The sequence below is a fragment of the Zea mays genome, chromosome 8, assembly GCF_902167145.1.
Source record: "Zea mays cultivar B73 chromosome 8, Zm-B73-REFERENCE-NAM-5.0, whole genome shotgun sequence".
In the NCBI taxonomy this organism is placed as follows: Eukaryota; Viridiplantae; Streptophyta; class Magnoliopsida; order Poales; family Poaceae; genus Zea; species Zea mays.
The window spans coordinates 117,686,108-117,711,079 of NC_050103.1; the positions used below are offsets into that span (position 1 = coordinate 117,686,108).

Here is a 24,972-nt window from a genome sequence, read left to right on the forward strand (position 1 = left end):
GGCGTCTTGCCGCAGCCGAAGCACCAGATCGCCCACCTGGAGTTCTCGGGACCGGACCCCTCGGGCGTGGTAGCGTCGCAGGGACTGTTGGTACCGCGCCGAGTGTAGTAAGGCCCTGTCCCGAGCTTCCTCCAGCTGGTCCAGCGATTCCTCTCGGCTAGCTTGGTTGCTTTGTTCGGTGTAGGCCCTCGCCCTCGGGGAGCCGTATTCCAGGTCAGTGGGCAAGATAGCTTCAGCCCCGTAGACCAGGAAAAACGGCGTGAAGCCCGTGAAACGACTCGGCGTCGTCCTTAGGCTCCAGACCACCGAGGGGAGTTCCTTCATCCATCGCTTGCCGAATTTGTTGTGGTCGTTGTAGATCCGAGGCTTGAGCCCTTGTAGAATCATGCCGTTGGCACGCTCTACTTGCCCATTCGACATGGGATGAGCCACGGCGGCCCAGTCCACCCGGATATGGTGATCCTCGCAAAAATCCAAGAATTTTTTGCCGGTGAACTGGGTGCCGTTGTCGGTGATGATGGAGTTCGGGACCCCGAAGCGATGGATGATGTTGGTGAAGAACGCCACCGCCTGCTCGGACCTGATGCTGTTCAGAGGTCGGACCTCGATCCACTTGGAGAATTTGTCGATGGCGACCAGCAGGTGCGTGTAGCCCCCGGGCGCCTTCTGCAAGGGACCGACGAGGTCCAGACCCTATACAGCGAAGGGCCAAGTGACGGGTATTGTCTGCAGAGCCTGAGCGGGCAGGCGCGTCCGCTTCGCATAGAATTGGCACCCTTCGCAGGTGCGGACAATTCTAGTGGCGTCAGCCACCGCCGTTGGCCAGTAGAAGCCTTGCCGGAAAGCATTTCTGACAAGGGCTCGGGGCGCTGCGTGGTGGCCGCAAGCCCCCGAGTGTATTTCTTGCAGCAGTTCCCGACCTTCGGCGATGGAGATGCATCGCTGGAGGATGCCCGAGGGGCTGCGATGGTAGAGCTCCTCTTCGTCGCCCAGCAATTCGAATGACTTGGCGCGTCGCGCTACCCGCCGAGCCTCGACTTGGTCGAGGGGTAGCCCTCCTCGACGGAGATATTGCAGGTACGGGGCCTGCCAATCTTGATCTGGCGTGGCCCCGCTCTGCCCTTCCTCGACGTTCAGTGCCTCACCCTCGGAGGCCGAGGGTACCTTGGGCTGTGCCGAGGGTACCTCGGGCTGTGCCGAGGGTACCTCGGGCTGAGCCGAGGGTACCTCGGGCTCGGGCGCGTCGTCGAGCTTGACGGAGGGTTGATGCAGATCCCGGGAGAAGACGTCCGGGGGGACTGTCGTTCGCCCCGAGGCTATCTTAGCCAGCTCGTCTGCGGTTTCGTTGTAGCGCCGAGCGATGTGGTTGAGCTCGAGCCCGAAGAACTTGTCTTCCAGGCGCCGAACCTCGTCGCAGTAGGCCTCCATCTTTGGGTCGCGGCAGTGGGAGTTCTTCATGACTTGGTCGATGACGAGCTGCGAATCACCGCGGGCGTCGAGGCGTCTGACCCCTAGCTCGATGGCGATCCGCAATCCGTTGACCAGAGCTTCGTACTCGGCCACATTGTTGGACGCCGGGAAATGGAGGCGCAGCACGTAGCGCAAGTGCTTTCCGAGGGGCGAGATGAAGAGCAGGCCTGCGCCGGCCCCCGTCTTCATCAGCGACCCGTCGAAAAACATGGTCCAGAGCTCCGGTTGGATCGGAGTCGTTGGCAGCTGGGTGTCGACCCATTCGGCCACGAAATCCGCCAACACCTGGGACTTGATGGCCTTCCGAGGGGCGAACGAGATCGTTTCACCCATGATTTCCACCGCCCACTTTGCGATCCTGCCCGAGGCCTCTCGGCACTGGATGATCTCCCCCAGGGGGAAGGATGACACCACAGTTACCGGATGAGACTCGAAGTAGTGTCGCAGCTTCCGCCTTGTCAGGATCACAGCATACAGCAGCTTTTGAACTTGCGGGTAGCGGATCTTAGTCTCGGACAGCACTTCGCTGATGAAGTAGACCGGCCTCTGAACGGGCAATGCATGCCCTTCCTCTTGCCTTTCGACCACAATCGCGGCGCTAACCACCTGAGTGGTCGCGGCGACGTAGACCAAGAGGGCTTCTCCGTCCGCCGGGGGCACCAAGACAGGCGCCTTTGTAAGGAGCGCCTTCAGGTTGCCGAGGGCTTCCTCGGCCTCGGGGGTCCAAGCGAAACACTCGGCCTTCCTTAAGAGGCGGTACAGAGGCAGACCTCTTTCGCCGAGGCGTGAGATGAAGCGGCTCAGGGCCGCGAGGCATCCCATGACCCTCTGTACCCCTTTTAAGTCCTTGATGGGTCCCATGCTGGTGATGGCCGCGATCTTCTCCGGGTTGGCTTCGATGCCTCGCTCGGAGACGATGAACCCTAGGAGCATGCCTCGGGGCACCCCGAAGACACACTTCTCAGGATTAAGCTTGACTCCTTTCGCCTTGAGACACCGGAATGTCACTTCAAGGTCGGAGAGGAGGTCAGAAGCCTTCCTTGTCTTGACTACGATGTCATCGACGTAGGCCTCGACTGTGCGACCGATGTGTTCGCCGAACACATGGTTCATGCACCGCTGGTACGTCGCGCCCGCATTCCTCAAACCGAACGGCATGGTGACATAGCAGTACATGCCGAACGGCGTGATGAAAGAAGTCGCGAGCTGGTCGGACTCTTTCATCCGGATCTGGTGATACCCTGAGTAGGCATCGAGGAAGGACAGGGTTTCGCACCCAGCGGTGGAATCCACGATTTGGTCGATGCGAGGCAGAGGGTAGGGAACCTTCGGACATGCTTTGTTGAGACCAGTGTAGTCTACACACATCCGCCATTTCCCCCCTTTCTTCCTCACAAGCACAGGGTTGGCAAGCCATTCGGGATGGAATACCTCTTTGATGAACCCTGCTGCCATTAGCTTGTGGATCTCTTCGCCAATCACTCTGCGCTTCTCCTCGTCGAATCGGCGCAGAGGCTGCCTGATGGGTCGGGCTCCGGCCCGAATATCCAGCGAGTGCTCGGCGACATCCCTCGGTATGCCGGGCATGTCCGAGGGACTCCACGCAAAGACGTCGGCGTTCGCGCGGAGAAAGTCGACGAGCACTGCTTCCTATTTGGGGTCGAGCCCGGAACCGATCCGGACCTGCTTGGTGGTGTCGCCACTGGGGTCGAGAGGGACGGCCTTGACCGTCTCCGCTGGCTCGAAGTTGCCGGCGTGGCGCTTCACGTCTGGCACCTCCTTGGAGAGGTTCTCCAGGTCGGCGATGAGGGCCTCGGCGTACTCCATGCACTCCACGTCGCATTCGAACGCGTGTTTGTACGTGGGGCCGACGGTGATGACCCCGTTGGGGCCCGGCATCTTGAGCTTCAAGTAGGTGTAGTTGGGGACGGCCATGAACTCCGTGTAGCATGGCCTCCCTAGCACGGCGTGGTAGGTTCCTCGGAACCCGACCACCTCGAACGTCAGGGTCTCCCTTCGGAAGTTGGAGGGTGTCCCGAAGCAGACGGGGAGGTCGAGTCGCCCGAGGGGCTGGACGCGCTTCCCAGGGATGATCCCGTGGAAGGGCGCAGCGCCTGCTCGGATGGAGGACAGATCGACGCGCAGGAGCTTGAAGGTCTCGGCGTAGATGATGTTGAGGCAGCTGCCCCCATCCATCAGGACCTTGGTGAGCCTGACATCGCCGACAACGGGGTCGACGACGAGCGGGTATTTCCCCGGGCTCGGCACATGATCGGGGTGGTCGGCCTGGTCGAAAGTGATGGGCTTGTCGGACCAGTCTAGGTAGACTGGCGCCGCCACCTTCACCGAGCAGACCTCCCGGCGCTCTTGCTTGCGGTGCCGAGCCGAGGTATTCACCGCATGCCCTCCATAGATCATGAAGCAGTCGCGGACCTCGGGGAATTCTCCTGCTAGGAGATCTTCGTTCTTGTCGTCGTCGCGGGTCCTGCCACCCTCGGCGGGTGGCCCGGTCCTGTGGAAGTGACGCCGAAGCATAACGCACTCCTCGAGGGTGTGCTTGACGGGCCCCTGATGGTAGGGGCACGGCTCCTTGAGCATCTTGTCGAAGAGGTTTGCACCTCCGTGGGGCTTCCGAGGGTTCTTATACTCGGCGGCGGCGACAAGGTCCGCGTCAGCGGCGTCGCGTTTCGATTGCAACTTCTTCTTGCCTTTCTTCTTGGCGCCGCGCGGAGCAGACGCCTCGGGAGCTTCTTCCGATGGGCGGCCCTGGGGCTGCTTGTCCTTTCGGAAGATAGCCTCGACCGCCTCCTGGCCAGAGGCGAACTTGGTGGCGATGTCCATCAGCTCGCTCGCCCTGGTGGGGGTTTTGCGACCCAGCTTGCTCACCAGGTCGCGGCAAGTGGTGCCGGCGAGGAACGCGCCGATGACATCCGAGTCGGTGATGTTGGGCAGCTCGGTGCGCTGCTTCGAGAATCGCCGGATGTAGTCCCGAAGCGGCTCCCCCGGCTGTTGCCGGCAGCTTCGAAGGTCCCAAGAATTCCCGGGGCGCACGTATGTGCCCTGGAAATTGCCAGCGAAGGCTTGGACCAAGTCGTCCCAGTTGGAGATCTGCCCCGGAGGCAGGTGCTCCAACCAGGCGCGAGCAGTGTCGGAGAGGAACAGGGGGAGGTTACGGATGATGAGGTTGTCGTCGTCCGTTCCACCCAGTTGGCAGGCAAGGCGGTAGTCCGCGAGCCACAGTTCCGGTCTCGTTTCCCCCGAGTACTTCGTGATAGTAGTTGGGGGTCGGAACCGGGTCGGGAATGGCGCCCGTCGGATGGCCCGACTGAAGGCCTGCGGACCGGGTGGTTCGGGCGAGGGACTCCGATCCTCCCCGCTGTCGTAGCGCCCCCCACGCCTGGGGTGGTAGCCTCGGCGCACCCTTTCGTCGAGGTGAGCCCGACGGTCGCGTCGATGGTGCTCGTTGCCGAGGTGGCCCGGGGCCGCAGGCGCGGTGTTGCGCGTGCGCCCGGTGTAGACCGAGGCTTCCCGCATGAATCGGGAAGTCGCGGCATGAGGTTCCGAGGGATAACCTTGCCTTCGGGAGGCAGTGCTCTCGGCCCGCCGGGCCGCAGCGCCTTCCAGGAGATTCTTGAGTTCTCCCTGGATTCGCCGACCCTCGGTGGTTGACGGCTCCGGCATCGCGCGGATGAGCATCGCTGCGGTTGCCAGGTTCTGACCAACCCCGCTGGATGCGGGCGGCGGCCTGATCCTGACATCGTTGGCAACGCGGTGCTGGAGACCTTGGGGCAGGTGACGTATTTCTCCGGCCAGGGGTTGGCCCACCCACGCTTGTCCGACGTCCCGACGGATCGGCTCAAGCGCTCCTGTTCCCTCGTTGAGCCTGGCCTGCACCTCGCGGACTTGCTCGAGTTGTGGGTCGTAACCCCCCGCCGGAGCGGGGACCACAGCTAGCTCCCGTGGGATGTCGGCGCGAGGCACCGGCCTAGGGAGATCACCGTCCTCCGGCATGCCAAGATGGTTGCCTTCGGAGGGATCCCCTAGCTCGATGTGGAAACATTCGCGGCTTGGGCCGCAGCTCTCGTCGCCAAGGCTGCGGCTTCCATCGGAACAGTCGGATAGGCAGTAGTCACATGCGGTCATGAAGTCCCGCACGGCACTGGGGTTGCCAAGTCCGGAGAAATCCCAAGCGATGCTGGGATCGTCATCTTCCTCGGACCCAGAGGGCCCGTAGGTCGAGACGTCCGTCAGTCGGTCCCAAGGCGACCGCATACGGAACCTCAGTGGGGTTGCACTCGCCTCAATGAGAGCGCCCGCCAAAACGAGGTCGTTTGGCGGGTTGAGGCCGAGTCGAAATGACGCAAGATGGGAGTTAGTCGGTACCTTTTTGTCGACGAGGAGCGACGTAGTCACATCGGGGACTGGTTGCACCGTCAACTCTGGTTCGAGGGCGACGTCCTGCAGGCTTTCCGCGAGCGCGCCGGCGTCGTCTTCTTGCTCGGGGTCAGCGTGCCGCGGGGGGACGGCGCTTGCCTCCGTCTTGAACGCGAGGTCGACGTCCGGCGTGCCTTCCGTCGGGGCGTCGGGGGCGTCGATTCGCTCGACGGCCGACGAAGCGCGGCCTCCCACCTGGCCTTGACGGCCCCGCCTCCTCCTCCGTTGGCGGGGGAGAGAACGGAGCGAGCCCGAATGTTGCCCTTCCACCACGCGGGGAAGACGTCGTCGATTCCGCCGCCGGCGGGCGGGTTGTCGGCCGCCATTGTCGTAGTCGCGCGGCGGTGGAAGAAGTATCATGTCGTAGCTGCCGTCGAAGGACATGAACTCAAGAGTCCCGAAACGAAGCACCGTCCCGGGCCGGAGAGGTTGCTGGAGACTGCCCATCTGGAGCTTGACGGGGAGCTGTTCGTCAGCACGCAGCAGGCCCCTACCTGGCGCGCCAACTGTCGGCGTTTCGAGACAGGGGGGTCCCTAAGCCGACGAGTGAGTGTGATGCGTGCCCCAGCCCAGATGGGTCGAGCGCGTGGGCGAGCGCGAAGGGGGGAGAGGCGAGGTGGCCGGAGTCGAGCGTGAGAGAGGTGGAAGTCCCGCGGCCTTCGTGTTCGTCCCGCGCCCAGGTCAGGTGCGCTTGCAGTAGGGGGGTTACAAGCGTCCACGCGGGTGAGGGAAGCGAGCGGCCCCAAGAGAGCGCATGTCCCGTCCTCGGTCCCGCGCGGCCAACCTTCTCTAAGAAGGCCCTGGTCCTCCCTTTTATAGTCGTAAGGAGAGGATCCAGGTGTACAATGGGGGGTGTAGCAGAGTGCTACGTGTCTAGCGGAGGGAGAGCTAGCGCCCTAGGTACATGCCAATGTGGCAGCCGGAGAGATCTGGGCACCCTGCTGGCGTGATGTCGTGGCTGTCGGAGGTGCGGCGGAGCCTGGCAGAGGGACAGCTGTTGGAGCGGTCGAGTCCCTGCTGACGTCGTCCTGCTTCCGTAAGAGAGCTGGGGGCCGCCGTCGTCATAGAGCTTGTGGAGCGCCATCATTGCCCCTCCGGCGGAGCTGGCCGGATGGGACGCCGGTCTTGTTCTCCGTGACCCGAGTCGATTCGGGGTAGGATGATGATGGCGCTTCCTGTTGACGTGGCGGTCTGTGCCCTAGGCAGGGCGACGTGGGGGTTCCTCCGAAGCCGAGGTTGAGTCTGCCTTCCGTTGCCGTGGCCGAGCCCGAGCCATGGGGTCGGGCGAGGCGGAAGTCGTTCGGCCGAGGCCAGGGCGGAGTCCGAGCCCTGGGGTCGGGCAAGGCGGAGTTTCGTCGTCTTCCGGGTCTTAGCCCGAGTCCGAGCCCTGGGGTCGGGCGGAGCGGAGTTTCGTCGTCTTCCGGGTCTTAGCCCGAGTCCGAGCCCTGGGGTCGGGCGGAGCGGAGTTTCGTCGTCTTCCGGGTCTTAGCCCGAGTCCGAGCCCTGGGGTCGGGCGGAGCGGAGTTTCGTCGTCTTCCGGGTCTTAGCCCGAGTCCGAGCCCTGGGGTCGGGCGGAGCGGAGTTCGCCGTCTTCCGGGTCTTAGCCCGAGTCCGAGCCCTGGGGTCGGGCGGAGCGGAGTTCGCCGTCTTCCGGGTCTTAGCCCGAGTCCGAGCCCTGGGGTCGGGCGGAGCGGAGTTCGCCGTCTTCCGGGTCTTAGCCCGAGTCCGAGCCCTGGGGTCGGGCGGAGCGGAGTTCGCCGTCTTCCGGGTCTTAGCCCGAGTCCGAGCCCTGGGGTCGGGCGGAGCGGAGTTCGCCGTCTTCCGGGTCTTAGCCCGAGTCCGAGCCCTGGGGTCGGGCGGAGCGGAGTTCGCCGTCTTCCGGGTCTTAGCCCGAGTCCGAGCCCTGGGGTCGGGCGGAGCGGAGTTCGCCGTCTTCCGGGTCTTAGCCCGAGTCCGAGCCCTGGGGTCGGGCGGGGCGGAGTTCGCCGTGGTGCCTTTGGCAAGGCCTGACTGCCTGTCAGACTCACTCTGTCGAGTGGCACTGCAGTCGGAGTGGCGCAGGCGGCGCTGTCCTTCTGTCAGACTGGCCAGTGGAGCGGTGGAGTGACGGCGGTCACTTCGGCTCTGCCGGGGGCGCGTGTCAGGATGAAGGTGTCAGGCCACCTTTGCGTTAAATGCCCCTGCAATTTGGTCAGTCGGTGTGGCGATTTAGTCAAGGTTGCTTCTGAGCGAAGCCAAGGCCTCGGGCGAGCCGGTGATGTGTCCGCCATAAAAAGGGGGCCTCGGGCGAGACGGAAGTCTCTCGAGGTCGGCTGCCCTTGGCCGAGGCTAGGCTCGGGTGAAGCGTGATCGAGTCACTCGTGTGGACTGATCCCTGACTTAATCGTACCCATCAGGCCTTTGCAGCTTTATGTTGATGGGGTTACCAGCTGAGAATTAGGCGTCTTGAGGGTACCCCTAATTATGGTCCCCGACACTTGCCCTTAACAAAGTTGGATAATTTCTTAGGAGGGGCATTAAGTTTGACATTGTCTCCCTGTTGGAAGCCAATGCCATCCTTAATGCCAGGGCGTCTCCCTCTATAGAGCATGGTTCTAGCAAATTTAAATTTTTCGTTTTCTAGGTCATGCTCGGCAATTTTAGCATCTAATTTTGCTATATGATCATTTTGTTGTTTGATTAAAGCCATGTGATCATGAATAGCATCAATGTTAACATCTCTACATCTAGTGCAAATAGTAGTATGTTCAACGGTAGATGTAGAGGGTTTGCAAGTTTTTAATTCTACAACCTTAGCATGTAATATATCATTTTTACTTCTAAGGTCGGAAATGGAAGCATTGCAAATATCTAATTCTTTAGCCTTAGCAATTAATTTCTCATTTTCAATCCTAAGGCTAGCAAGAGTAACATTTAATTCTTCAATCTTAGCAAGTAAATCAACATTATCATCTTTAAGATTGGGAATTAAAACATTACAAACATTTGAATCAACCTTAGCATTTAAACTAGCATTTTCATTTCTAAGGTTGTCAATGGTCTCATTGCAAATGCTTAGCTCACTAGATAATTTTTCGCACTTTTCTACTTCTAGAGCATAAGCATTTTTCACCTTAACATGCTTTTTGTTTTCTTTAATTAGGAAGTCCTCTTGAGTGTCTAAGAGATCATCCTTCTCATGAATGACACTAATCAATTCATTTAATTTTTCTTTTTGTTGCATGTTTAGGTTGGCAAAAAGGGTACATAAATTATCTTCCTCATCACTAGCATTATCATCACTAGAGGTCTCATATTTAGTAGAGGATTTAGATTTAACCTTCTTCTTTTTGTCGTCCTTTGCCATAAGGCACTTGTGGCCGACGTTGGGGAAGAGAAGGCCCTTGTTGATGGCGATGTTTGTGGCGTCCTCGTCGGAGGAGGAGTCGGAGGAGCTCTCGTCCGAGTCCCACTCGCGGCATACATGAGCGTCGCCACCCTTCTTCTTGTAGTATTTATTCTTCTCCTTTCTTCTTCCCTTCTTGTCGTTGCCCCTGTCACTGTCACTAGAAATAGGACATTTTGCTATAAAGTGACCGGGCTTACCACATTTGTAGCATACTTTCTTGGAGCGGGGCTTGTAATCTTTCCCCCTCCTTTGCTTGAGGATTTAGCGGAAGCTCTTGATGACGAGCGCCATTTCCTCGTTGTCGAGCTTGGAGGCATCGATGGGTGTTCTACTCGATGTAGACTCCTCCTTCTCCTCCGTCGCCTTAAATGCGACCGGTTGTGCTTCGGACGTGGAGGGACCATCAAGCTCGTTGATCTTCCTTGAGCCTTTGATCATGAACTCAAAGCTCACAAAATTCCCGATTACTTCCTCGGGAGTCATTAGTGTATATCTAGGATTACCATGAATTAATTGAACTTGAGTAGGGTTAAGGAAAACAAGTGATCTTAGAATAACCTTAACCATTTCGTGGTCATCCCATTTTTTGCTCCCGAGGTTGCGCACTTGGTTCACCAAGGTTTTGAGCCGGTTGTACATGTCTTGTGGCTCCTCCCCTTGGCGAAGACGGAAGCGACCGAGCTCCCCCTCGATCGTCTCTCGCTTGGTGATCTTGGTTAGCTCATCTCCTTCGTGCGCGGTCTTGAGCACGTCCCAAACTTCCTTGGCGCTCTTTAATCCTTGCACCTTGTTATACTCCTCTCGACTTAGAGAGGCGAGGAGTATAGTTGTGGCTTGGGAGTTGAAGTGCTCGATTTGGGCCACTTCATCCTCATCATAATCTTCATCCCCTACGGATGGTACCTGCACACCAAACTCAACAACATCCCATATACTTTTGTGGAGTGAGGTTAGATGAAATCGCATTAAATCACTCCACCTAGCATAATCTTCACCATCAAATGTTGGTGGTTTGCCTAATGGGACGGAAAGTAGAGGCGTATGTCTAGGAGTGCGAGGATAGCGTAAGGGAATCTTACTAAACTTCTTGCGCTCATGGCGCTTAGAAGTAATGGATGGCGCGTCGGAGCCGGAGGTGGAAGGTGATGAAGTATCGGTCTCGTAGTAGACCACCTTCCTCATCTTCTTTTTCTTATCGCCACTCCGATGCGATTTGTGGGAAGAGGGTTTCTTCTCCTTCCCTTTCCCTTTGTTGCGGGACTCTTCCGATGAAGCTTTCCCGTGGCTTGTAGTGGGCTTCTCGCCGGTCACCATTTCCTTCTTGGCGTGATCTCCCGACATCACTTCGAGCGGTTAGGCTCTAATGAAGCACCGGGCTCTGATACCAATTGAAAGTCGCCTAGAGGGGGGGGTGAATAGGGCGAATCTGAAATTTACAAACTTAATCACAACTACAAGCCGGGTTAGCGTTAGAAATATATTCGAGTCCGAGAGAGAGGGTGCAAAACAAATCGCAAACGAATAAAGAGTGTGACACACAGATTTGTTTTACCGAGGTTCGGTTCTTGCAAACCTACTCCCCGTTGAGGTGGTCACAAAGACTGGGTCTCTTTCAACCCTTTCCCTCTCTCAAACGGTCCCTTGGACCGAGTGAGCTTCTCTTCTCAAATCAATTGGGAATCAAACTTCCCGCAAGGACCACCACACAATTGGTGTCTCTTGCCTTGCTTACAAATGAGATGATCGCAAGAAAGAATGAAAGAAGGAAGCAATCCAAGCGCAAGAGCTCAAAAGAACACAACAAATCACTCTCACTAAACATTAAAGCTTTGTGTGGAATTGGGAGAGGATTTGATCACTTGGGTGTGTCTTGTATTGAATGATTAGCTCTTGTAAGTGGTTGGAAGGTGGAAAACTTGGATGACTTGAATGGAGGGTGGTTGGGGGTATTTATAGCCCCAACCACCAAACTAGCCGTTTGGTGGAGGCTGATGTCGTATGGCGCACCGGACAGTCCGGTGCGTCACCGGACACTGTCCGGTGTGCCAGCCACGTCACTAGGCCATTGGGTTCCGACCGTTGGAGCTCTGACTTGTGGGCCCGCCTGGCTGTCCGGTGGTGCACCGGACAAGTCCTGTAGACTGTCCGGTGTGCCACCCGCGCGTGCTCTGACTTCTGCGCGCGCTGGCGCGCATTCAATGCGCCTGCAGTCGACCGTTGGCGCGAAGTAGTCGTTGCTCCGCTGGCTCACCGGACAGTCCGGTGTGCACCGGACATGTCCGGTGAATTATAGCGGAGCGGATTCCCGAAGCTGGCGAGTTCAGAGTCGCTCTCCCCTGGAGCACCGGACAGTCCGGTAAATTATAGCGAAGCGCCTCTGAGAATTCCTGAATGTGAAGAGTTTGGCTTGGAGTCCCCTGGTGCACCGGACACTGTCCGGTGGCACACCGGACAGTCCGGTGCGCCAGACCAGGGCACACTTCGGTTATTCCTTGCTCTCTTTGTTGAACCCATTTCTAGGTCTTTTTGTTGGCTTAGTGTGATCCTTTGGCACCTGTATAACTTATATACTAGAGCAAACTAGTTAGTCCAATTATTTGTGTTGGGCAATTCAACCACCAAAATCAATTAGGAAATAGGTGTAAGCCTAATTTCCTTTCAGACTTGTTCATCAAGACTACGACGAGAAGAGACAAGAACGCCCATGATTAACCTTGTAGCTCATATGTATAAACTCGAGGGCATGATTGCAATTTGGACGAAGTTATGTCCCACTACTATAAATAGGGATACAATGTCATACATGCAGACATTTTTTTGCCAGAGTGAATTGCCTCACTTTGCCTATGAAGTAGTTGTTACATTTTTATGTTTCGTATCTTCTCACTTTAATTAATCTAAAAAGGAGTTAATTAAAAGGTGAAGCTTAAAATTTATTCATATGGGTTGTCTTGTTTTTTATATCTTTTAGGAATTAAAATGAGTAATCGAGAGTTACTATTTATATATATGCCCCTTTATAGAGAACTTGATTTTACATTTCTATGCACATATATTAATTAATGTACATATATATTAAATATTCATCAATATTAATGTGTAAATATGTCAAACAAAATTCACTTTAGTACCTATTTGTATCCCAAAACCGATGAACATCGGATGACGATCAGGTGGGGTAGTACTAGCTGTTGCTAACTGTTGCCAGCTAAGCCACTACCACATCCGGGTCCGGCATCACAAAACGATAAAGTACACTGTACTCCATTTGGTGGTTGTGGCTCAAACGTCTTTGTTGCACTTTATTGTATGATCCAACGGACATCTTATCAACCCCATGTAAATGCAACCCCACCATATGGTGATGTGGTGGTGAGTGATGGCGACCATTTTCTCTTCATCGGGTGCTCTCTGGTAATCATATGCACTGTCAATTTCCTTTTATATTTGTTCTATTATAGACTAGAATTGAGAGTCATCTGGTTCATTTCATATTTGGATGGTCTTTCCGTTAATGTCTTGTGTTTTAATTTTGAACTTATAACGACCTAGGTTAAATTCTACGTGCATACGTTTGTGTAGTAAGTGCGGATTGCTATTTCTTTAGAAAAGCTAAACACTGAATTTCGAAAACTAAAAAAAATACTAAGGCCCTGTTTGATACCCGCTTTGATTTTATTATATAAATTAAATTTTGACTCAGACAAAATTGATTGTACAATAGATTATTCTAATCAAAACTCTTGATTACCATAATCCCATAATCCAGATGAGGCTAGGTTATAGAGGATTATGGGTGATGAAAGTCTATATTGCCTCTCACATTGATTATCCAACTTGTCATATTATAAAAGATAAAATAGGATTTTTCTCACTTTAACCAACCATAATCAATCACCAGAATCCATAGGACCTAAATACTCTAGTTATTATAGTCTATAATCCCGATTATAATAATTTTATGTATAATTCAAATTATAATAATCGAATCGTGAGATAAACATGTTTTGTGGAGTACAGCTATATGGAACGGCATATTTGTTGGGTAAAAGAAAGTGACAACATGTACGTTTGGTTTTAATCTGTACCGGCTTCTACTTCTTTAGTCTATTATGTTTAAGCTGGAGCATTTTCTATGGTGGAGATGAAACTATTTTGACAAAACGTTTTAATGAATCTCTACTCATTTAAATCACCAGTTTTGTGCGTCGTACATACGAAGAGTGTATGTTTGTTCCTCTATCTCGTTTATCGACTAACAATGGACTCAATAGACGGTTACATCATAGATGGACCATGTGAAACCAGTCAAGCCCAAGATGATAAAAAACAGGACGAACAAGCTGTAAAAAAATGGGTCAGACTTATTTTCAACTTATACTTCATAATATTGCCGTTATCAGTTTGATACCTGATATGTTGACTATATATTCATTTTAATATTAAATTTATTTTTATAGGTATTAAATATGATTGCAGCGTAGTGACATTGCACTAGTATATTCTTATGCTTGTGTCATGAATAGTACATGACTTGTGATGTTTTGTTTGTATTTTAGTACTTTTAAATCTGAAAGTCATGCAAATTATTGACAGCAATAATTAGTGGTTTGTTTATAGCAAACGTGGAGGCGCCAGCACGACAGAGAAGCTCTGCCGGGCATGCGCAAAGGTAGCACGTAGCAGTAGCCAATGGGTCTGTTTGGTTCAGCTTTTTTCTGACCAACTTTTCTGAAAATCTGACTGTGGGGAGAATCTGGCTGTGGGTAGAATCTGAGTATCATTAGGATTACATGTGAAGGAAGATAAAGTTGTTTATAGGGCTTAGGATCTAGAAAGTGACGGATCCCTACTATTACAACGACTCAACCGATTATGTGTTTGTGTTGATTTTTGATGGTTTTTGCCCAAACGAATTTTATAGAAGCTGACTGAAAAACTGAGTGTTTGGCAGTCCGTAGCAGCTTTTGGTGGCCAGAAGCTGTCAGAATCCGAAACAAACAGGGGCAATACCAGACAGGACTGGTATGGAGAGAGGATGGCAGATTCTGTAATTTTCTTGTGAATTTTGGGTCAATGATGTACGTTATGCGGTGGCACTGACAGAGAAGCTGCTGGAAGCCCAAATTTCCTGCTCCACCTAAGGCATGTGCCATGCGAAGCGCAACTCACGGGATTCCGTTGATGGATCTGCTCCCTTTATTGTCAGACAGACCGGGCTCAAAAGAGAATGTTTACCAAAAAAAGGGGTCCTTCAAGTTTACTACTTGAGCTTGAAAATTGCGTTAGCAGCTCCACAAGGGCTGACAATGGGCTGTAAATTTTGCACTATAAGATTTAAGGATCAAGTCGGATTAGGATCGGGCTTTATTTCTAGTCATTTTTGAACTATAATTTATTTAGTGCCTTGACATTTTGTGAAGAACCATATGGACCACAAGCCTCGCGCTGGTAGTCTGGTACAGACGTACAGTACAGTCGCTGCAGCGAAAGGGGGATCGCGCGAGGCGAGATGGAGCTCTCGCCGGTGGGGAGGTGGGCCGACCTCCCCGAGGACATCGCCGTAGCCGTCGCCTCCTGCCTCCAGGTCGGTGCCCTCTCTTCCCATCCCACTCGTTCCCCTCAGAGACCCTACAGAGTTCTCTCGTTGACTCCGCTGGCTCCAATCCAACCGCGCGCAGGAGGCCGACGTCTGCGCGCTCGGCGGCTGCTCGCGCTCCTGGCGCAGAGCCTGCGACGCTGACTGCATCTGGGAGCGCCTCTTCCGCTGCCGCTGGCCATCTGCCGTGGCGTCGGCGTCCCCTGTGCAGGTACCGCAAAGAAGGGTAAAGTTAAGTGCCTGCTGTAGCCCTATTCTGATCTTGGGGTCCTCAGTCTGACCGAAATTCGAGGACTTCGTGTTAATGTGTTATCCGGCCTTTTAGGCTGTTTATGCATGCTAATTCGTAACATGTACGGATGAGCTTTTGCATAACCAAAGTATATGTTTGTTTGGGATTATAATCTGTCCAGATTATCTAATCTAACTTATTTTGAATTAGCACCTAATTCAAAATAAGTTAGATTAGATAATCTGGACAGATTATAATCTCAAACAAACAGGCCAAAAGTCAATATGATTTCTCTCTTGTACCATAAAAAAACTATTGTTCATTTCTTGATTTTTTTTTACTGAAAAGATGATGCTCGCCCAACCCAATGATCTTAACAGAATGGACAATGGGTGATCGTCAAGTGTAATCTAGAGCTCCTTTACCGCTTTTGCTCCAAAACGCACACCCAAAGCGCAATTGCACTGCCACACTAGAAACAGACAAAAACTTACACCCAAAACGCACTTGCACTGCCACACTTACACCCCAGCAAACAATCTGACCAACAGCTCCTTAGCGCTTTGGCTCCAATGGACCACCATAAGTTGCATTCACCTGTGGCAGCCTGCAGCACAGCCATGATTTCTCGGACTTGTGCCATTAAAGACACAATCATTCCAATGTTAAGTCTTGATATTTGGTTCAAAAATTGCCTATTTTAACTGATTCCATGAATAATCAATTTCTCTATTTGACCTTAAATATACAATAATTCAGATATAATCCATTTTAAAGCTCAAATTTTTGGCGAACACCTTTTTTTTACTCTCCTTTAGAGCTTAACTTTCTCTAGCCCTCCATGTTTCCTCTCCTTCAGTTTCTGTGAAGTCTTAGAAGGAAGAAGCAGAGTACTAATGGTTGGTTCCATCTGCTAGTCTATAGCAGGCTAGCAGAACCATAGTTACTCAGCCAGTGAGGGAAAGACCCCCCATGGTATTGTTTGAAAGAAGAAACCCAGTCTTCGACTGACCGAGATGTTATAAATAAATGCGACAAAATAGGATCAATCACAGAGAAGACACGGATTTAACGTGGAAAACCCCTCCAAAGTGAAGGGGAAAAAACCACGGGCGCCGGCCGGCAACTTCTCACTATTTTCGGGTGGTTACAGATCACAGGAGATTTACAATTGAGATAGATATCTCCTGCGGCTTACAAAGATATTTATAGAGGTGAAACCCTAAAACGATCCGCTTCGCTCGCCAACTTGGCCGCCTTCTTCAGAATTTGGATCACAAACTCAACACGAGAAACCCTCGAACCCTGCAAGTGCACACCATTTTATGGTTGCCAGCAAGGGAGGTTTTTTAACCAGCAGTGAAATCTGAGTTGAACCTAGGCGCTGGAGGTGCTACTTAGGACTCACAACCACTAGGGTATGAACTCTTTCGCTAGCAGAACCGAAGTTATTGGACCACAACTGTACCTACCTGCCTACTGCAAATCTATGATTATCTTTAGAGGGACATTTTTTTTGGCATTTTTGAAGGGTTACTCTGTTCTTTTTATAGAGTAAGGTATAGAAGTTAAAAGGACAAGTTGACCCAAAGTTGAATATATGATAGTACCATTTCCCTTTATATTTTTTCCACATATACATGCTCCCATGATACTGAATGAATGGCTGATGAAGCTTTCAAATTTTTCTGCTAATTTTCCTGCAGGGATGGAAAGCTCTCTACATCAGCCAGCACAGAAGAATGGCTGTTGCAATATCTAATGTGGTTGAATTTGTGGGCAGCAGCTTAAATAATGAGTCACTTGAATCCGAATACTATCTGAAAGCTATTGCTGATTTGGCCTTGATACCTGATATAGGATTCCTCGATGTCCAGTTTTTCTTGTTCTCAAGGAATCATAGTGCGATAATCAACCTTATTGGACTGCACTACTCGATCGCATCTTTGCATGTGCTGGTGAGTTATGTACTGCTGATGATTCTATTATGGCGGAACAGGCTTTGTGTCGAAAGAACTCAACACTGCTTCGTTTCTAAATTGCTAAAACAACTGTTTCTAATGCTTTACTGGAAACTTCATCAACAATAACGAAGCCTTTTTTACTTGTAACTCCATACCTTGTTAAAGCAGCTATGTAATGTCAATGTTAGAAAACTGTTTGGCTCCTAACTGATTTTCTATTTCCTTCGAGAAGCTGTGGTCCTTGCATTCAAGGCTTATTCTGGCATCCTCTATTCTAGTTTGGTTTGAATCAGTCATTTTTATACCATAATGTGTAATTTGCAGTCCCTGCATATAGGCATGCTACATGCCTGATGTCCTCTGTACCATCTACCAAAAATCAAAATATGGAAAATACTCAAAGGTGAACATTAGGATACTATATGATTGTCAACATATTAAAGCTTTGGAGGTATGAGGGTGTGTTTAGTTGAGCTATGGCTTCTGAAAAAGCTGTTGAGAGCAGTAGCTTGTGGGGAAAAAAACTGTTGTCGTTGTGGGCTACAAAGAAGCTGAAAACTGTTTGATTCAAACAATTATAAAAGCCACACCCTATTTCTGTCTCTTTGGTTGGCTTTTTTTAGAAACAAAAGCAGCAGCCAAAAGCCCCAAGTTTCGATCCAAACATACCCTAAGCTGTCGAGTTGTCTGAAGGTTTATTTTGGGCTTTGACTGATATCAGAGATGTTTTGACTAGAATGGTCTAAGCAAGCTTTTTGGCTACCTATAACATGTAGTTTTGACACAGACTATGTTTTTTTTTCAGCCAACTGAAGTCAGTAAAGCACTCCAAGCTCACCGAGTAGCAGAAAGGGTAGTTTGTGTGAACCTGGTCATTAGGTGGTTCTATGGTTTCCGGTTGCCCGACGAATACGAGTGCCACCGAATCTCTCTAGGTGAGCTCACCGTGGCTGAGGGAGCAGAGTTTTTCGCCATCCTTAACCGTGGAGCTGTTCACACGGTATTCCTTCTCCGGATCAGTCTGGTGAACGTAGACAAGTGACCCTAAAGTACAAAAAGGTACACACGGCCACACGCCATAATTAGCTGCCTGGCTTGTTTTGCGCCCTTTGTAAATATGTGTAAGCTTTTGTTCCCTCGCCCCCCCCCACCCCCCCCCCCCCCCCCCCCCTGGATCCTAGTATGGAGCCATTTAAGCTTCGGTTGCGCAGTAAACTTTATAAATACGTAATGTAAAGGCTTGTCGTGTGTGGTTTGTGCTGCACATTTTCGCCGTTTCTGTGATAAGCTCTGTCGAATGTTTTCTGTATTTGTTGCAGAGTAGCTAGTGTGATCCATCGTTCTCTGTAGCAATGTACTATATACGATGTGGGTATCTGTTACGACATATCTTACGGCGGGGTACATGTAGGGTACAGAATTATGGCATATCGTAGCAATATTTTAAAAGGCAACTTATCATGTGTAAACCAAGTTTTCGTATAAATCAACAAACAAAAGATACAAAAATTCTCAAAAAAATTATATATGTACTTTATTGTATACTCTAACACTATAAAATTTTAAGTTTAAATTTATCATATGCTAAAAGATAAAAAAGAAAATTCTTAGATAATTTTCACTTTTTGTATATAAGAATTTTTTTTATATCTCTTAACATATGATAAATTTAAACTTGAAATTTTATACAGCGTTAGAGTATGTAATAAAATACATCTATAAAAATTTTTAAGAATTTTTATAACTTTGGTTTATACTTAGTTTGCATGGAAACTTAGTTTTACGTCGCTATTTTAAAAGCATTCAGTGTTTTATATGGAAATATAGAGGGAGCATGAGTTTAACACAGACGACATATGGTCTGTTTGTTTCAGTTTTTTTTCTAACGATCTGTTTTTAGAATCTAGCTGCGAGAGATTCTGGCTATGGAGAGAATCTGAGTATCGTGAGAATTACGTATGAAGGAAGATTAAGATGTTTATAGAGTTTGGGATCTAGAAAGTTATGGATTTCTACTTTCGTGACGACTTGACCGATTTTTTTTCACATAATTTTAGATGGTTATCACTAAAGCAATTTTTATAAAAGTTACCCGAAAAAATAGGTGTTTGACAGTCCGCAGCAGCTTTTGGTAGGCAAAAGCTATTGAGAAGCCGAAACAAATAGAGGATCGATGTCGCGCTCTGCTTGAGTACGGTCTAAGGCTGGCTCCAACAATGCCCCCTAAAGGGTTCTCTACCCTAAATATAGAGGACCAAACGGTCCTCTACGCTCTCCAGCAACGTCCTCTAAACGGTTCTTTAAATTTAGAGGACGCTGCTGGATTATCTATATATAGAGTTTCTCTAAACGGTCCTCTATCCATTTGACTACTTTAAATAACCGGTTTAGCAAAACTAAAATATGTACAATACATTTGAGAGTATGATAAATACGTATGTACAGAAAATAAAATTAAAAAATGTCTTTAATATGGGCATTTGAGTATAGAGGACGTGATTTAGAGGACGTTGTTGGAGAGAAATGAGATATAGAGGATGAAATCTTTTAGAAGAGACTGTAAAGAACAGATATAGAGGATGAATATAAAAGACATTGTTGGAGACAGCCTAACACAGACGACATAGAGCCATAGAGGATTGATGTCGGTGGTGGAGTGCAAATATTTGGCCTCGTTTAAAAGAACTAGAACATCTTATAGAAAAAATACTACCGCTAGTTTATTTTTAAACTAAAACGTGATAAATAAAAAAAGAACGAAGGAAATATATGGTAGCAAATGTCGGTGCCGAAATTGGAAGTCACTAGCCCATCCGGGTTCACTGAAGATGGTGGAAGAAACCACCTACTATATATAAGTCTATAACAGCGTAAACTGACAAATCCGGTTCATTGCGTGCTCTCAGATGAAAAAACACAATGAATCAGAGAAGCAGGACGGAGGTGGATCATAAGACTTTTTTTTTGTGGGCAATAATATGTGGTACCACCACCACCACCACCTTTCAGTTCAGGCCGGCTACCCAAAAAGCAACGGATTCAGGCTAGAGATGGCTTTGCATTAGGATGGATATATTTTAGTACATGACTTGCAGTAGGATGGGTATTATTACAGCCGAGTAGAAATTAATTGGTGAACCAAAAAAAGATGAGGAGCCCATGCCTGCAGCCTGCTGCCTGGCCTGCACTGTTCTGCTGCATGCATGCGATCGATATAGACAGAGAGAGGCTTGAGCGCCGCTGAGCAGTCAGCAGCACGGGTAGACGGCGACGCAGCGCCTCCGGGGCGTCGTGCAGAGGAGCATGAGGACGAGGGCGATGATGGCGGCGACCAGCAGCCCAAGGAGGTCGATCCCGGCCTCCTCCTGCGCCTCCTTGCTGCAGCACACCTTGCCCATCGCGCTACTACTTACCTCAGCAGCCGCGCGCCCCTGCCGGCCGACACAACAGATGAGGAGAGGAGAGGACGGTGGATGGCTGGCTGGCTGGAGACTGTTAGCGTATGTGCTTCTCTCACTCGAAATTTTGTTATGGTCCTTGGCTTTGAAGGCCACTGCATGCAGGGTAGTATGCAGTGGTTGGGGCATCGCTATCGCTGTCGTCGCGCCTTCCTCCGGCCAATCCTATCAGCCCCTTCCATCCTCCCGGGAGGCGCGGCGTTGGAGACTGTTAGCGTTAGGCAGATCAGATCAACTGCCGACCTCAGCTCAGCTCGGCTCGGATACACAACACATGACACGCACTGAGGCAAATGGATAGGATCAGTGCGTACTATTTGGCAAGTAGGCTGTACGTGGTCAGTATGGAATGTTGGGAGGTTCCGGGCGATGGCGTTGGAATGAAAGCTACACAAATCGTGGTCTAGGGTGGTAGCTCAGCAGCTCGACCGAGGAGGCTAGTAGGAGTGTAGGACGTACTCCCTCCGGTGTAAAAAAAACAAGTTGTTTTAGACAAAGTTTGAATCAAACGTATAAAACTTTGACTACTAATAAATAACAGTTTTGTTATTTAGTTTTGAAATCTAATAGTCATATATATATATACTTAAAAAGAACTTTTGCAAAATTATAAATATATTAAGAATTTATTTGTATTTTAATAAAGAAATCATTGGTCAAATCTATATTTTATAGATCACATCGCTGTCCTAAACGATTTCTATTTTGATACTCGACAGAGTACGAGCTAACTGCGATTCAGTTATGTCAAACGCAACATATAGGCTAGCCCACAGTCACACTAGACATAAAACCCGAGCCCAAGGCTCGAAACCCGAAAAACCCGAACCCGAACCCGTATAGCCCAGTACCCGATACCCGAAACGTTTAAGCGGGTAGTAAAACTTAAAACCTGATATTATTTCGGGATTAATGGCATAGCAACATCCGGTAACCTAAATACCCAAATACCCGAATTATACAAACATCACATGCGTCTATGTGGGTATACATACGGCCCAGCTCAATTAGAACTAGAAAGTAGCAAACCCTAGTCTCCCGTCTATCCACGCCAGCCACCAGTCTATCCACGCCAGCCGCCAGGAAGGAGTCGCTGGCTCACTGCCGCCCGTGGCCGTGTGGAGTATCTGGCATCCGGCTCCTGGCCATTAGCGATTCAGCGGTGCGGGTGTGCAGCTGTAGCAGATCCTATAGCAATTGCGTGAAAATTGAGTCTCTCGCTGATTGAGTCGTTGTCCTAGCTTTGTCATGAGAAAACAAGGGTGCGCTCGTCACGTTTATTTTCATTTTTCTAAGAAAAAACTCTGATATATATAGTATCAGTACTGGTGTTGTTTTTCTTTGCCCAGTTGACATACTAGCTCTTGCTCTTCCGTCCAGTGTGTCGTGGTGTTGTGCTGCTGTAACACTTGGCCGGACTGCAACAGCTAGCAGTTCATCACTAAAAGTTGACTAGAGGGAGGGTGAATAGGCGGAAACTGAAATTTACAACTTTAAACACAACTACAAACCGATATTAGCGTTAGAAATAAAACCGAGTCCAAAAGAGAGGGTGAAAACAAATCAACAAAGAAATAAAGCGAGTGACACAGTGATTTGTTTTACCGAGGTTCGGTTTTTGCAAACCTAGTCCCCGTTGAGGTGGTCACAAAGACCGGGTCTCTATCAACCCTTTCCCTCTCTCAAACGGTCACCTAGATTGAGTGAGCTTTCTCCTTAATCAAATCGGTCACTTAGACCTCTCACAAGGACCACCACAACTTGGTGTCTCTTGCTTTGATTACAAGTGTTTGAGGAACAAGAATGGGGAAGAAGAAAGCACGATTGCAAAAGCCAAGCAACAAGAGCGACAAATAGCACACGGATCACTCTCTCTCTCTCTCAAGTTACTAATCACTAATGATCACTTGTCTCATTTGTGGAACTTGGAGAGATTGGAAGCTTTGATTGTGTCTTAGAATGGATTGCTAGCTCTTGTATTGAATGTTAAAGATTGGAATGCTTGGGTGAAGTGAATGGAGGTGGGTTGGGGTTGTATTTATAGCCCCAACCACTTTCTAGCCGTTGCTCCTTTTCTGCCAACCGCGGACGGTCCGCTCCCCTGATCCGGACTGTCCTCCCCTGCACATCAACTGCTGAAATCGCAACGATCAACAGTAACGGCTATATCAACGGCTATATAGCATTTAATGTGTCGTCACATGTCAGATAAAGGCAGTCGCGGATGGTCCGGTCATGCACCCCAGATGGTCCGCGAGGACGCTATAATTTATTTTACCGAACCCGTCAACTTCGGGTTTTTCGGTTCTTCACCGACCGGACGATCCGCGCCTGAGGCCGGACGGTCCGCGCTCGGTCTCGGACGGTGCTTGCTTTTTCGTCGGACGGTCCGTAGTGTAGACTTGTGTTTTTGCATTGGTTCTGTCCGAGGGTCACCCTGGTGTCGCGGACGGTCCGCTGGAAGGGCCCGAACGGTCCGCGCGTAGGTGTTTTTCCAAAAAGCTTCTCCTGTCCGGAATAATCTACGGTATTCCGGACAGTCGACTTAGAATAGTTGTAGATGAACTTATGCACCTGTGAAATGATCAACTGGGCAAACTGGTTAGTTCACAAGGTTTGTGATGGTCGTCAAACATCAAAATCGATTATAGGAAATATTGAGCCTATTTCCCTTTCAATCTCCCCCTTTTTGGTGATTGATGCCAACACAAACCAAAGCAAATATAAAGTATAGAAACATAACTAGTTTGCATTTTGACAGATGTGCATAAGTTATTTTGAAATGAAAGCATTTCTAAGTATATAAGTTTGATTTGATATTTAACATTTTGGACCACATTTGCACCACTTGTTTTGTTTTTGTAAATTCTTTTGGAAAATCTTTTCAAAGTTCTTTTGCATGTAGTCAAAGGTAAATGAATAAGATTGCAAGAAGCATTTTTAAGTTTTGAAATTTGTCCCCCTGTTTCAAATGTTTTTCCTTTGACTTTAAACAAAACTCCCCTTGGATGAAATTCTCCTCTTAGTGTTCAAGAGGGTTTTACCAATTTTGTAAATACCAGTTGAAAGAGGATCAAATATCTTTAGATACCAATTTTGAAAAATACTAACCAATTGAAAACATACCAATTTTGAAATATGTCAAAAAAATTCAAAAGGTGGTGGTGCGGTCCTTTTGCTTTGGGCTTAATATTTCTCCCCCTTTGGCATTAATCATAAAAAACGGAGTCTTTTGAGAGCCATTTTTATTTTCTCCCCATTGGTATGAGTAATAAGAGTGAAGATTATACCAATTGAGAGTGGAGTGATGGCGAAGGGTAAATGATACTGATAGAGTGGAGTGGAAGCCTTGTCTTCGCCGAAGACTCCATTTCCCTTTCAATCTATGACTTAACATAAAAGTTTACTTGGAAACACATTAATCATAGCACATGAAAGAGATATGATCAAAGGTATATAAATGAGCTACGTGTGCAAAGTATCAATCAAAGTTCCGAGAATCAAGATTGTTTAGCTCATTCCTAAGTTTGGTAAAGATTTTCTCATCTAATGGTTTGGTAAAGATATCGGCTAATTGTTCTTTGGTGCTAACATAAGCAATCTCGATATCCCCCCTTTGTTGGTGATCCCTCAAAAAGTGATACCGAATGGCTATGTGCTTAGTGCGGTTGTGTTCAATGGGATTATCCGCCATGCGGATTGCACTCTCATTATCACATAGGAGAGGGACTTTGCTAAATTTGTAGCCATAGTCCCTAAGGGTTTGCCTCATCCAAAGCAATTGCGCGCAACAATGACATGCGACAATATACTCGGCTTCAGCGGTAGAAAGAGCTACTGAATTTTGTTTCTTTGAAGCCCAAGACACCAGGGATCTTCCCAAGAACTGACAAGTCCCTGATGTGCTCTTTCTATCAATTTTACACCCTGCCCAATCAGCATCTGAATAACCTATTAAATCAAAGGTGGATCCCTTGGGGTACCAAAGACCAAACTTAGGTGAATGAACTAAATATATCAAGATTCTTTTCACGGCCCTAAGGTGAACTTCCTTAGGATCGGCTTGGAATCTTGCACACATGCATACGGAAAGCATAATATCCGGTCGAGATGCACATAAATAGAGTAAAGATCCTATCATCGACCGGTATACCTTTTGATATAAGGATTTACCTCCCGTGTCGAGGTCGAGATGCCCATTTGTTCCCATGGGTGTCTTGATGGGCTTGGCATCCTTCATTCCAAACTTGGTAAGTAAGTCTTGAATGTACTTGGTTTGGCTGATGAAGGTGCCCTCTTAGAGTTGCTTCACTTGAAATCCTAGGAAATACTTCAACCCCCCCATCATAGACATCTTGAATTTTTGAATCATTATCCTACTAAACTCTTCACAAGTTGTTAGTAGACCCAAATATGATATCATCAAC

The 24,972-nt window shown here is 49.4% G+C and overlaps 2 protein-coding genes across 4 annotated transcripts; one reads left to right on the forward strand and one right to left on the reverse strand.

Moving 5' to 3' along the window:
• The first annotated feature begins 14,719 nt into the window (after positions 1–14,719).
• Positions 14,720–18,393, forward strand: LOC100286102 (F-box domain containing protein). 3 transcript variants are annotated; one of them, NM_001414314.1, is made up of 4 exons: positions 14,720–14,879; positions 14,974–15,123; positions 16,830–17,081; positions 17,893–18,393. In NM_001414314.1, exons 1-4 carry the CDS (start codon positions 14,805–14,807, stop codon positions 18,127–18,129), a joined length of 714 nt encoding a protein of 237 aa, NP_001401243.1. In that variant the 5' UTR covers positions 14,720–14,804; the 3' UTR covers positions 18,130–18,393. The 3 variants fall into 3 exon arrangements, with proteins under 3 accessions (NP_001401243.1, NP_001401242.1, NP_001152462.1); NM_001414313.1 differs by having other exon boundaries at positions 14,974–15,117; NM_001158990.2 differs by having other exon boundaries at positions 14,974–15,102.
• A 1,732-nt stretch (positions 18,394–20,125) lies between these two features.
• LOC100275858 (uncharacterized) lies at positions 20,126–20,602 on the reverse strand. The gene has a single exon (NM_001363779.1). It carries the CDS (start codon positions 20,483–20,485, stop codon positions 20,336–20,338), a length of 150 nt encoding a protein of 49 aa, NP_001350708.1. The 5' UTR covers positions 20,486–20,602; the 3' UTR covers positions 20,126–20,335.
• Between the last annotated feature and the right edge of the window lie 4,370 nt (positions 20,603–24,972).